General features: G+C 44.6%; 1 protein-coding gene across 1 annotated transcript in view; it reads right to left on the bottom strand.

Annotated features, from left to right (window-relative positions):
- The window catches only part of LOC308375661 (xylosyl- and glucuronyltransferase LARGE1-like), a gene marked incomplete at both ends in the record, with an annotated part of 38,825 nt that overhangs the window by 12,119 nt on the left and 11,706 nt on the right, over positions 1-15,000 (bottom strand). Inside the window, 3 exons of the mRNA XM_080851840.1 lie at positions 5,380-5,551; positions 5,774-5,897; positions 13,892-13,974. Coding sequence (XP_080707966.1) covers positions 5,380-5,551; positions 5,774-5,897; positions 13,892-13,974 — 379 coding nt within the window. The remainder of the gene's footprint in view (positions 1-5,379; positions 5,552-5,773; positions 5,898-13,891; positions 13,975-15,000) is intronic.

Here is a 15,000-nt window from a genome sequence, read left to right as displayed (position 1 = left end):
TACAGTTTTAATGAAAGAAATGAGGAAGATTAATGAGGGTATCAGAACAGCCACCCCACATAACAACACTCCTCTGTACCACTGTGTGAGAGGTACACCTGTGTGTGTGTGTGTGTGTGTGTGTGTGTGTGTGTGTGTGTGTGTGTGTGTTCACGGAAAGCTAACGAAAGACAAAGACTAAGAGAAAGAAAGAGAATAAAACCTATAAATGCAGGTAGATTAAGACATTTAGATTTACAATTAGTCATTTAGCAGACGCTTTTTATCCAAAGCGACTTACAAGGATTTATACACATTTTACATTTACACTGATGGCACACTGCACATCAGTGCATTAAGAGACGGACGAAGAGGGTATATTCGGATGCAAGCTTGGCTTGAAGAGTTGTTTCCTCTTGATTTGCGCCGCACCGACCAAAACTCTCACCTCTGACCCCTTGATCAGACCGAGGCCTTTTATACACTCATGTTTTATTAGTCCAGGTTCTTCTGAGTTGCTACTCCAAAGGGCGCGGAAAAAGCAGGTAAACAGACCTGAGCCCGCACTAAGAATAAACCGATGAATTATTGATCAAAAAGGCAGATCAATCGGACTCTCATTCTTTTGGGTTTTTTGAGGCTGACGTGGAAAGCCTGTGAAATTGACGGATGCTAAAAGTCAAGGACCACTTTTATCCTGCGGCAGGAGTTGTGCTGCCACGCTTAGGAGAAGGGTATGAAGTGAGAACCTGGAGAAGCAATATTAAAGTCGTGTAGACAGCTTAATTCATATAAAACATTTCCCACTAACTTCTCCCAACACGCCGCCATCTTTGTTCGAATTATCCTAGCTGTCAAAAAATAAACGTTTCGTTGGTTGTCAATGGTAACCATTCAAGAGCATTGATATGGAACGGCGATTTAACTTTTCTACTGGGACTACGTCCAAGGTGTCCGGTTATACGAACTTAATGTACACCCCATTAGCCAATCATAAAACAGTATTTCGTTCCAGAGGGAGATAATGACAGATATATTTATGATATATACATGATATTGACATGATATATTCAGACATTGAGCTGAATTCTCATATTTTCTGTTCGACCTGCAGTCTGCAATCTGAAAAGCATTGGATTATTCAACAGTGTCTTTAAGCAACTGAAATAAACCCCTCACGAACCAATAAACGTGTTAAAATATGGATTATTTAACAGTGTCCTTAAGCAACCGAAAGAAACCCGTTCATGAAGCAATAAACGTTGGGCGTAATGTTATTTGAGTAGGTGAGAAGAGACGGCTACATGCTTTTACAGGGCAAAAAGGCAGCGGTAGATTTCTTTCCATTAGCTTCATCTCTCTCAGCCTGGGGAGAGGAGCGAGGGTGAGTGAGCTATTGGGGGGGGGGAAAAAATCTGTCTGTCAGAAGCCATTAGGTTCCCTCAGAACGGAGGAAAAAGCCTTCAGATGAGGGGATGGAGCTGGGATATGACACGCGAAAATGAATCCTGGACATCTTTTCAAAAACACCTTCAGTATATTCACCAGTGAATAGGCTCAAATGTGGGAGCAATTCTGTGCTAACAGTCTCTCTTACTCTCTTTCTCTCTCTCTCTTTCTCTCTCTCTCTCTCTCTCTCTCTCTCTCTCTCTCTCTCTCTCTCACTCTATCTTTCTGTCCTCCCCACCCCACTCTCTAAAACCCATTGGGGAGTCGGGGCACACGTGCCCACAGAGGACTGACTGTAACTTTTCTTCCCCCCTGACATGCCTAATTAACTTTCTCTGTTCACTCCTCTGCGTATTGATCTCCAAATCAGAGGCCCATTCACCAGAGGTCCCTGCCCCAGACAACAGTCAATAGAGGCCATTTGAAGATTTATGAAGGCTCGGGGACCTGCTAGAATGGCTATTGCACACCGAACGGCCCTCATTTTGAGACACACACACAAACACACACTCTCTCACACACACACACACACACACTCTCTCTCACACACACACACACACACACACACACACACACACACACACACACACACACACACACACACACCAAAGCCACTTTTTCAGCAGTCTGCTGACTAGGAGGAAGTGGAGGAAGGAATGGATGAAGGGGGAGACTTATCACATCTCAATGCAATTAAGCCAGAGAGGAGAGGAGCATGAGGAGATCTCTATCGGACCGGGGATTTTTCCACAGGTCGGCCGGCACAGATGATACAGATACAGATGAATGATGAGCACCAAGGTGACGACCTCTGCTTGCCATTCTAAAGAGGCCTGGACTCCGTCTCCTGTGCCCTCACGAATGTTTGCTCTGCTTTCACAGCGGGTTGGACTCAGTGCTAACAGCCTGATTAGCATCAAGAAGATGGCATCAATGCGCTACTTCAACACATTAAACCACAACGATAAAATGAAGATAGCTGGATCTGTGAGAGGAAGTTCCAGAATATTCCACCTGATAACAATGACGATTACACGGATCCATAAGCATTTGCAGCCAATAATCTGTCTCGAGATCAACATCGCAACGTGGATGCAACATTCCTTTTAAGCCTACATGGCAGTCTGCTCTACTCTACCACTGCAATGAGAGATGGCCGTGTCATGCTGAATGTTTACTTAATGCGACCCGGCTATTTTGATCACTTTCAACTATGCAAAACGCAAGTGGAGTGGAATAATGGGTTTTGCAGAGTAGCCCTAGTGCCACACTTCCATACATTAGCAGAGATTAAATATTCAGGCAATCAGTATTCCTTCTTCATATGCATAACTTCTTTGGACCGAAAACCCCAAGGTCCCGAAATGATAGGAACATCTGTGATGCATTTACACACAGACAGACTCTACCCATGACTAGCCAATCCCTCCCTGTTCTCACATGCTGGAAATGGAAAGGCAGCGACTCACGAGGCGACACACAGCTGGAAGATTGATGGTGGAGCCAGAGACCAATCAAACGTTGAATAATTAAACCATAATCTGAAAAATCTCAATTCCAAGGTGATTCTGCATGAGCACAGATACCCCCCCCCCCCCCGCCCCCCACTGCTTCTCTCTTTCACTCCCTCTCTTTTTCTGTCTCTATCTTTTTTTCCACCGATAAACTCATTCTGCTGATCACTCTTCCTTCCTCTTTCTCTCCCAACTTCCCTTTATCTTTCTCTCCTTCCATCCCTCTCTCCCTCTTTTTCTTTCCCCTCTCTCTCTCTCTCTCTCTCTCTCTCTCTCTCTCTCTCCTCTTGCAGCCTATCAGTGAGCCTCTGATTAAATGAATGAAAGCTGGGGCAGTTTCCAGTCCTGTGACTCACAGCATGTGTGTGTGTCCGACGAGGGCTAAAGCGAAGAGCCCCCCACGCTACCCGAAACCTCTCTCCAGCAGATCCGGACACTTGTCACGAGTTGTTAATAAAACGGTGTCCGGGAAAACAGGCTGGATGAACCTTCTCACGGTGATCATTTCCCTCACTAGAGTGAGTGAGCGTGTTTCGCCCCGGTGCACTTTTTACATTATTGATTCGCTCAGCAGAAACTTGCCGTTCTACAGCACTTACAAATGTATGCCTTCTAAAAAAAAAAAAAAGAAAAACACTTTCCTTTCTGCTTTCTCTTACTTACACGCACACTCGGACAAGACACGCCTGCAGAACTGCTTCAGATATACACAGCATGTACCAGAGAATGCAGCAGTGCGTCCTGTCAAATAGACAGCAGTGCAGTTCCATTACTGAGCACATTCAACCGCACTTTAAGTGGCAGACTGCGCTCTGTCTTTGGAGAGATTTGTGAGGGAGACATAAGGTCATGCCAAATAATTTATGGGTCCTAGTATGGGTCCTGTTGCACCTCCATAAATATGCAGGAAGCGAGGGGGCTTGGAGTGAAGGCTGTGAGGGCTGCTGGAGGCTACAGTAGAAATGGGCCTCACAGGACTGAACTCTTAATTAAGATTGATCCAGTCTCTGGTGGCCCACGGTGCAGCAGGGGGGCTCGAACCCCTATAAATCTCCCCCCGATCCATATCCTCTAATCTTTTCCCTCTTTCTCTCCTTCGTCTCTCTCACTCTCACTCTCTTTCTTTCTCACTCTCTTTCTTTTAACTTCAGGTGCCTCCTCTAATCTTTTCCCTCTTTCTCTCCTTCGTTTCTCTCACTCTCTTTCTTTCTTTATCACTCTCTTTCTTTTAACTTCAGGTGCCTCCTCTAATCTTTTCCCTCTTTCTCTCCTTCGTCTCTCTCACTCTCACTCTCTTTCTTTCTCACTCTCTTTCTTTTCACTTCAGGTGCCCCCTCGCATGAGAGACTTGATGCCCACCCACGCATGAGAGAGTGTTGTTCTACTTTCTGTACTGTATGACTCTACACCTCTCTATTTGAGAATGTGGATGTGCCTAGAATAGCCTCCATGCTTACTGAAAGCTCACATACACACACACGCATACAAACACACGCACACACACACCCACACACACACACACACACACACACACACAAACATACACACACACACATACACACACATACGCACAAACACACACACACACACGCACAAACACACAAACAGCCAGTGGCTGTACGCTGTTGCTCATGGCCCAAGGTTGGCATCGATTGAAGAGATGCCAGGCTGATCCTTTGAGAGTTGTTGCGGCCATGCCCCCCCCTGAAGAGCCCTCACCGAATGGCAGCTTAACCCCATGAGCAGCTTGGCCCGATAGTCCACCGTGGCATTATCATGCCGTGCTGTAATGCTGAATGCTGGCACAGGCCCGAAACGGACACACAACAGGGCCCCAAGCTGTCATTAAAGGCAAACGTGCAGGATGGATGAAGAGCAACGGCACGGGGCGTTGTTCTCTTAAAATGTCTCACTCTGACAAGTCTGTACAGACAAGATCAAAACAAGCACAGCACAACCAGCACAATCTCTCCTCTCACGGTCTCCATATAATGGCTGTCAACTCGAAAACACACAGGAAAATACACTTTTATTCTAGAACTGGAGGGATGGGGAGGAAAACTAAAGGGCTGACAGTTCTGAAAAGATGGGTCCACTAACTCTGAGCATTCAATTTTGAGAGCTGCTGCTGGCGTGAATAACTTTTGCCAGAAGAGCTGGTCTGAATGCCCTAATGACAGCCTCAGAATGCATTAAGTGGGCTGGGCGGATAGAGAGAAAGGGGAAGCTTGACATTGACGAGAAATACACAATATGGACAGAATCGAAATTAAATATTTGCTTTCTCGCAACAACTTTTCAGTGCTTCCTCCAGCCTGCTTGGAGAGACAGATGGGTTCTGTCTTATCTAGGACAGTGCTTTTGGTGCCAATAGACTGAGGCTGTCAAATCATAGTCTGATGTGGGACAAATTCAATTTAACAGGGTGAGAAAATACCTGTGAACTTGTGAAAGACGGCCCAAAGCTCTGCGATGTCGGTGGCGAAGGTGATGTCGGTGTCCAACACGATGACCTTCTTGAGGTCAGAGGGCAGTGCTTTGGTCAGCACCAGCTTCATGAGCCCATAGATGCCAGAGTAGTGCTTGTTGGGGATCCAGGACACTTCAGACTGTAAAGAGTGAGAGAAGGTGAGAGAAAGAGAGAGGGAGAGAGAGAGAGAGAGAGAGAGGGGGAGAGTGAGAGAAGGTGAGAGAAAGAGAGAGGGAGAGAGAGAGAGAGCGAGTGAGTGAGAGAGAGGGGGAGAGAGAGAGAGAGAGAAAGGGAGCTGTTAATACAAGGCAGTAATGATTCACCAAGTTGATTAACACCAACCTCAAAAAAGTGCACTCACCTTCAGCTCGTCTGCGTCGTAGAAGTCCACACGTACGGCCGGCACCATCCAGGTGTGGAAGAGGGAGGCCAGGATGCGCTGGGCGATGGAGTCCGTGATGAAGTGGAAGTGCAGTGGGTTGCGCCTGGACACGGACAAACACACAGGACAGGACATCAGTGTCTTCCAGAGTATCGGCCCTAGTTCTTTTCAGCATGTACACAAACACACATATGGCCATATTTTATGTTCTCACGCAGACACTCTCATATGAGTTGAGCCTGTCAGACTGATGTACAGGAGTCTCTGTGAGAACACAATTTATTTACACTCTCCTCCGCATATTTATTTACACGCTCTCCTCCGCATATCTCTCCCTGGTTCTTGTTCACACTTTTCCACACAGAAGACGAAGAGTGAGATTTCCGGTCTTCGCCTGTGCTCCGCTCAAATTCTTTACTTTTCTTTTTTTTGTTTCTCTGACCAATGTGTTTTGCCAATCTTCACTTTTTTTTTGGAAGAGGCCAGAAGGAGAAGAAGGAGGTGAACAATGCAAGTAACAAACGCCCACTCACTGAAGGAGGTGAACAATGCTAGCAACAAACGCCAACTCACTGAAGGAGGTGAACAATGCTAGCAACAAATGCCCACTCACTGAAAGATCTCCACTACACGACCCATGAACTGCAAGGTTATAGTGAACCAGTCTGAACAAGCTTCAGGTTACAGCCTTGCTCATGCAACTATAATGTGAGTGGTGGCTGTAGCCTGAGGTTGATCTGTTTCTACCCAAAACAGGAAACAAGAAACAGGAGCAACTTTTACAGGTCAAAAAAGCACCTTTTGGCCTTGGCTCTGGTAGCTACAACACAACTGTTGTTTTGAGGTTAAAACATGGATCAGCCTTGAGACAGAAGGTTACACAATTTCAAATTTCAGTCCAGCACAGACCATTCTCGTTCTTTGCACCCTCGAAATTTCTATTTTCCCTTTCCACAAAGTTAATAATTCAATTCCACTTTCCTTGTCTGCTGAACAAAGACAGCGACTCAGACAGAGAGAGATGTGTCAGCCTTGGCAAGGCGCCAAGAACATAGGTGACTCTTGATGGAAATAAAATCAGTTTCGGTCAGAAAATAGATGCATATCTTGAGTTGCAGACTTTAAATGTCTTTCTTGAATTTAGTTTTGTTCTCTCACTCTCTTTCTCTTTCTTTCTCAGAGCAAACTCCAGTTAAAACTTTGGATTTGATTCTTCTGTGGGATTCCTGCTGGATAAAAAAAAAAAGAAACTGAACCTGACAAAGAAAAACATGCCGCTATTATGCAGTTTGTATTGCCAGCTTGTCCCAATAAAGTACCAGTCAGCTCCCCTGGGAGACTGAGAGAGAGAGAGAGAGAGAGAGAGAGAGAGAGAGAGAGAGAGAGAGAGAGAGAGATGACTCATCATGTTCTGACCCGTCCCCAAGCAAAACATGAGAGCCGGAGAGATGCACCTCTTCTCCTCCTCCTCCTCCTCTTCCTCCTCCTCCTCCTCCTCCTCCTTTCAGCAATACAGAAGAGAGTCGTGCTTCTGTCAGTATTGACAAGCCCTGTATACATCATAGTGCAGTGGGATGCTCAAGTTCCATCTGTAAGGGCAGTTCTTAGATGCATCAAGCATCCAGAAGATCATTGATAAACCACATCATGGATGGCTTTGGGATCCTCATAGTCAATGTAGTCTACCTCATATGATCTTCACAGTCTAGAATTATATTATGCAACACTTACTTCAATTGGATGTGTAAAGGATTCTTAACATGTATGCTAAGTGATGCTGTATTTTCTTTGTATTGACTTTCACTTTCTTTTATTACACTTAACTTTCCACTGGTTCTATAGTTTCCCTTAGCATTTCACAGTTTTTCACAAATCCCATCAAGGGGCTAAAAACATGAAAGGCTAAAAAACATTGATAGCTCAACCTTAGCCTGGCTCCTCCTCGAAATAAGGAGCTAAAGACTGGACCAATTCAAGTTCGACATAAAACAAACGAGATTCTCAGAACTCTGAGCTGACTCTTGCCTTTCATATATTATTTAAGTTGTTCCACCAACATCCTTCACATCACGGCAAATGTGGACACACTGTTCCACAAATAACCTTGCCATGCACCTCACATATGCAAGTATACGTGAACAAGTAAAGTAAGTGTGGTAAATGCAGATACCCTAGTACAGACTTCGAGGGAAGTCACATGACCATGTTTTTTTTTTTTTACGACATACTCAAGGTTACTTCAGGCTGTGACAAAACAGCCCTGAGAAAATGCGTCTAAAAGCCCTTTTGATTCTCCGAGCCTGTAAATGCCGTCCATTATGAAAGAAGCGCCTTTGCTTGCCAGCTCCATTCTGTCCGGTTTACATGTGAAGCACAAGGCCCCTATGGCTCAGAGCTGAACTGTCAGATTCAAGAATATGTGATTCAATTGACCTTTTGCAAAGTCCTGCCCCAGAACGGCTCTTGTCCAATCCTTCTTTAGTAACGGTTTCTATGTGAGGGAGGTCTGTCAAGCTTTCAACAGACATCAACATGCCGAAACGGCGTGCCTATGGGACCTGCAAATTGGATACTAGGTATCCGGAAAGTCTGGAGGGGGTCGTCATTTTTTTCCCCTTCCCGAAACCCAAAACACAGGATGTTAGCAATGGATTAAGCAGTGTGGCAGACCTCATAGCCATTTTAATCCATCAACAAATCAACATTTTACCGACCAACAAAATAACATTATCAAATTAGCTGGTGAATGTGCACCAGCTTGATTTGTGGCCAGACATGTGTCTGGTCTGTGAATAACTGCTGCGAGGCAACTCAAAATCAGTGTTCGACATTTCCCTGTAGCAGTTGTAAGCTAATTAAAAATGGGGGGGAAAACGTTGCAGAAATGACAGCTTCACGATTAGTTGACAGGTTTTGACAGCTGTTTGATTTCCCTGAGTTGTCAAGCCACTGCCGGATATAAGGTCACACCGACTAGACGAAGTTACCTAACTTAGCGATTGCGAGCCTACTAAGATAACTTCGCTATCCTAGTCACAGGTTAGCTAGATTCCAACTGTGACCAGCAACTATAACTAACATTATGTTGTACCTTTTTAGGTTATGTTTAAACTTTGTAGCATTTCATGAATGGGAGACCATACGACAGATTATCCCAACACTGTCGCTTGTGTTGTCCGCCCAATCGTCTGACCAGACAAGGGAACATCTAGGAGGCTGTCAAAAGCCCACATCCAATCAGTGGGTATAAACAATTAATGAATACAGCATTCCCTTGTTATCTTAACATGTTCAGCAATATAACAACATTGATGACAACAACAAAAGCTTCCGTGTGTTGTGACTTTGTACAGAAGAAGATGCTGCACAAGCCATCACCTCCAGCACCACAGAAGAAAACAGAGAGAATTGAGTGTTATTGACAAAGGTGAGTGTTATTTATCGGCTTTTTTAATCAAAGCTAACATTTTAGGAAGTAATAATATAAAAAGAAACTAGCTTGTTCTTTGTCTACTCCAGCTTTGCTTTAGCTAAGTGTATCCGCTACGGGTGGTAGTTGTCAACAAACCTCTCAAAGAAGGTCACCCTGGGGCATGTCCAGGAGCCACAGCTGGTCCATTACCCAACAATGGTAGCTGTGACTCTTTTTAAGCCTAAGATAAGCTTTCCTTAGAAGGTCATTTCATTTATAAAAGTCCAGAGCTTGGGTTATTGTTCTCTCCTTTCTTTATCACCTTGCGGTCTAGAGATGGAAGAAACGACTTACAATGATTCTTGTTACTGTGCGCTTAGGTTTTTGAGTATTATTATTATTTGAGTATAAAAAACTGTAATTTTCCTTTGAATTAAGTATGTTGGTTTTGAGGTATTGTACTACTAATGCGATTTAAATTACCTCCTACCTTTAGACTACTCTTGCCACAGTAAACTGATTTTATGCACACAAATCCAGCACCCTACACCCAGCATCCATGTCTAGCACCCTACTGAGCAGCATCCATGTCTAGCACCCTAAATACGCAGCATCCATGTCTCCTGACACCCTACAGAGCAGCATCCATGTCTAGCACCCTAGAGAGCAGCATCCATGTCTCCTGACACCCTAGAGAGCAGCATCCATGTCTCCTGACACCCTACAGAGCAGCATTCATGTCTAGCACCCTAGAGAGCAGCATTCATGTCTAGTACCCTAAAGAGCAGCATCCATGTCTAGCACCCTATAGAGCAGCATCCATGTCTAACACCCTAAAGAGTAGCATCCATGTCTAGCACCCTACGGAGCAGCATCCATGTCTAGCACCCTATAGAGCAGCATCCATGTCTAGCACCCTATAGAGCAGCATCCATGTCTAGCACACTACCGAGCAGCATCCATGTCTCCTGACCTGCACTCACTGGTGAAATTAACGTTTAAATGAGCACTACCTTAACAGCATCCATGATCAGTAAGCAAACTAACTAAACATAGGACGCTCACATGACGTGATGCATTTTAAGTCCCATACTGTGACGTTTGAGAACCTAAAACTCCATTTGACCCAGTGCACACGCAAACACAAAAACTGAGTTTTCAGAAATCTCCACTTCTGCCGGAGATTTTAGAAATGATCGTTTTCCGTGATAAAACCTCCGTTTTCATGTAAATGAAAGGCCAAACCGCATGAAAACATATGCGTTTTCCAACCGTGTAAACGGGGTCTGAGGCTGATGAGAGCAGATGAAGAATGACAAATGATCAGCGTGATCCACATCTTCACAGATAGACTGTGGGTTATTATTAGAGGTGTGTCAGGTTTATAGCTCACAGGCCTACTTAAAACATAACATTAATAAATGAATCAGCTCACGATGTGCCACCGTAGGTTACTTATTTATAAGTAACTGTTCGTGAGAGAGAGGCCCTCTGGTTTAGTTTGCGCTGCTGCATCCTCAGATGCCTGTGAACAGTCCGTCATTAGAGGCTGGATAGACAGAAATGAAACAAAACTGGTAAAATTCCAAGGGCAAAAAAAAAAACCCGAAAGAGTTTGGACGGTATGAGCATCAGCCAAATCGAAGCGGGAAAGACTGATTACGTAAAAGGCACATCCACCTCCACACACTAAGACACACACACACTCACACACACACACACACACACACATACACACACACACACACACACACACACACACACACACACACACACACACACACACACACTCACACACACTCACACACACACACCACACACACACACACACTCACACACACTCCTCTGCACAGAGAGTCCACAGACCAGCACACCACTGTTATCTTGGCAGCCAGGGCCTCTGGAACCAAGTGCGTGTATCTAAAATGGACTTTTGCTCTCATTAAAGGAGAGCCTGCGGCTGTCTTGCCGGCCACGTCACGCCTTCATGAGTCAAACCACAGGCAACACATCATTAACGTGCAACCCCCAAACAAAATGGCCGAATTCCAGTTACTGACTAAGATCATGTGATCAAAGGGAAGACCAAACTCTCAATTACAGACCTGCATGAGTGCAGTATGGGGTTAGTAATCCCAGGTTAGTAGTACTTGTACATTCTGGTGTGTGGTTTATGGTGAGCAGTAAATTATTTGGCTCATAAACCTGGCAAATGACTGGCTGTATTCAGATAATGTTTCGCCAAGCATTTGGTCATGGTCTAAAGGTTCCTTAAATGCAGTGGATAAATCATGACATTTCCTTCATATTTCCTCTCAAATACAATAACTTACCACATCCCTTCTGGTTCAGAACAGGTAGGGAGGGAGGCGATGCCATCATTGGCATTCTGATAGCATCGGCCTGACCTGGAATCATTCAGTAGACAGATTCAAATCAACTGATCAAGGTAGGATGATACAGCTGGATGGCCTGGGGGCTAGACGAATGCCTGTTCTCCGGCTCTTTTTCGAGAAGCTCACTCGGAATGGTAAGAACTCATTACCAGGCTGGTCGGGGGGGGGGGGGGGGGGGGGGATACTGGGATTATAATCTGGAAACCCTCCGCACAATATGAATTGCTGAGCCATTCTGAAGAGCAGCAAAGTGAAGCGTTGGTTGAAAATGTAGTTACAGCAATGGTGGCAGTGCTAGCGCTAGACGAAGTGACGCAAACTGGAGAGGCAATGCTAGCAAATATCAAAGGATTGATGCTGGAGCAAGAACTGTATCATAATCATAATGAAGATGTTCAGCAAGGGCAAAAACATTGCTTCCTTAATGCCATCGTGGTCGGGGAGAAGTCTAAGATCTCAGTTTACATTGTTAGTGGCAAAGTAGGAAGTATAGCAATCCGAAAATCTATGGTCAATAGATGCCATGACTGGTAACAGTCCCCAATGGAGCGTGGACAGAACTGTCTGGTTATACCAGGTAAGGGGCTGGGCGGGAAAGCCAAGGAATGAAGAAGGGGGAGAACAAACGAAACTGACGCCCCCTGCTGGACACTCCAGCATTGTAAACAATCTCATTGTCATCATTCTCGCCCCTGGGATGCTCATCACAGGGCACACCTCAGGAGAGATTCTGGGAATCTGGAGGATTGCTGACACTGCCTCTACCTGAATCATTAATAAGCTTTCAATACAGGTGAAGCTGCCGCTCGTCTTAATTAAATTGCACGAATATTAAGAATTGTGGGAGGTCTGCATTTCCCAGGGAAGCACTCAGTGTTAACATAAACACGATGATGGGTAACTGCTCACTGGGTAACTGACGGAATAATCAGACACATCTGCCATAAACAAGCACTCACTCTATTGAGCGAGAGAGAGAGAGACAGAAAGAGAGAAAAGCAACAAAGTATAGTTCAGAGTGTGAAATGGAGAGCCTTGGTGAGGAGGACAATTTATTCAGTATGTTTGCCTGAAGCCTAATTTAAGGCTTTCAACAGGTGACAGATGAAATCCTTCCACTTCACCGTTGTTTTGGAATTCAACCCATTAAAAAACCTGATTAGGACCGGAAAAAAAGCAACCGCAGGCAGCAAATACTACCCTCGACCCTGGTTTAGTTCTCTTAAGCACTCAAAAGAGCCAAACAAGGTATTTTTTGGGGAGTGGAATTTACGGCAAATCCTTTCGAAAGTGCTTTTCATTGCAGTGTGGACATTATACCGTTTAAAAACCCTTCTCCCAACACTCTGCACCCTGGCTGTTATTTCCCCTCAGATGGACCAACTAATGGCCTTAAGCATCAGTAAAGCAGTGGGAAGCAGCATGACTTCGGAGTACTAAAATACGATTGTTGCCTCTGTGTACTTCAATAAGCTACTTTAGTCACACACACACAGCAAATCCTAGGTGGCTAGGAAACAAATCCGGGCAGACATATTGTCAGACAGTGGCCACAGTCTCTGAATGAACAAAAATTGTGACGATATAACACTTCAACTGGGGTATCAGTTACACACTTGGTATGCTATCGCCTTTTGCTATCTCTCCGTATTCCTCTTTTTGAATTTCTTTTCCCGTTGTTCTCCCTTTCTCTGCCCACTCTGTGAGCCGGGGCTGTGTGTGAGTGTGTGTGTGTGTGTGAGTGTGAGGCAGAGGAGGGAGCTAGGGGCCATTTTTACACAAGAGTTCATAGGGGTTGTGTTGCCTGGCAACAGGGAGTAGGCGGCAGGTGTGAAAGCGGCATATTCAGTTTGGTGAGAGGAAAACAACAGTGAGGCCCCAGCTGTGTGTGTGTGTGTGTGTGTGAGCTGTGTGTGCGTGCATGCATGCGTGTGTGTGCGTGTGTGTGTGTGTGTGTGTGTGTGTGTGCGAGCATGTGCGCATGTAGGAGTGAACGAGATAGACAGAGTGATAAAACGTACCGCCACAAAGAGAGAGACAGAAGAGAGAAGTGAAAAAGTGAGATTGTTCTTGAGATATGGAGTCATCTGGAGGAATTCTTTGTACAAGAAAACACACCAAAGAGAATAGCAGCATAAAACAAGGTTGATTTTCCAGAAAGAATGATTCTGAATTCTATCTGATGTAGGAGTGGGGCGTGAGTCAGCAAGCAATCAGTGCCTGGCATGGAACATGTTGTTCACCACAATGGGATGCTGAGGCACAGGACCAAAGGTCTGAGCTACTTACCTGTGAAACAGGACGGACTTCACCAGCGTCACCACATCCCTGCTGGCATTGTAGCCGGCACACACGATAGCCAAATGGATTGTCTGTAGAGGAAGGACAGAGAGAGAGAGAGAGAGAGAGAGAGAGAGAGAGAGAGAGAGAGAGATAGAGAGATTAGCACTCTAAGGTCCAAGGCCTTTTAAACTTTTCTAAGTTGACTGACATGCCTTGATGTTTTTGTACATTTTGCTTAACTAAAAACATTGATGCACAAATGGAATATATGATTCTATTCTAGAAGACCTCAGCAATAATATTAGAAAAGGGTTCAATGTTTCCGTGGTTGTTCTTTTTATGTCTCTAAGACGAAAACTCAAAAAAAAAAATATCCCGGACGAGGGGTATAGACCTTTTAGTGTTAGATGACAAGTAAAGTATGAAGAAGAAGGAGAACAACAACAACAACAAGGTGATGATGAAGATGGTGATTATGGTGATGATGATGATGAAGATGAAGAAGAAGAAAAGAAGGAGAGGATGATGATGATGATGATGATGATGATGGAAAAAGATAGGGGGATCTTATGGTTCAATTCCAACTAAATGAAAAGGTCCAATACACAGGAATGATTATTAGGATATACACTGAGACGGCAATCACACTGACTAGCAGTAGTAGCAGCAAAAGCAGAAACAGTAGATTTTCTATTGTTTGTTGTGCTTCAGGCAGTGCAACATAATACCTGACACAATAGCCTGGGCAGATCAATGATTCAAGCTGAACATGGTTCAACGTTCGGAGCCTAGCTCATTTCTGCATTATTATGGTCTGTGTGTCGAGGTACACTTTGCCACTGCCACTTTGATATTTCCAGTGTGATCTTCACAACGATCTGTATGTACTATGAGAAGTCCAATGTTTCTGATATGCGCATATGAAAAATATCAACCCTGACAAGACTGCTGAAATCTCTCTAAAGATGTTGAGGACTGAGAAAAAATTTGAATTCAGAAGGTGCTCTAATTTCATAAGCCTGCTTAATTTTATCGCAGACTTTTTGAAGTGTAATAATATCTTCGCCACTGAGTCTACTATCGCTCTATTTCATTCAAGGCACATCCTCATGTGT

Source organism: Sprattus sprattus, assembly GCF_963457725.1.
Source record: "Sprattus sprattus genome assembly, chromosome: 14".
NCBI lineage: Eukaryota > Metazoa > Chordata > Actinopteri > Clupeiformes > Clupeidae > Sprattus > Sprattus sprattus.
This window is presented reverse-complemented; position numbering and strand designations above follow the sequence as displayed.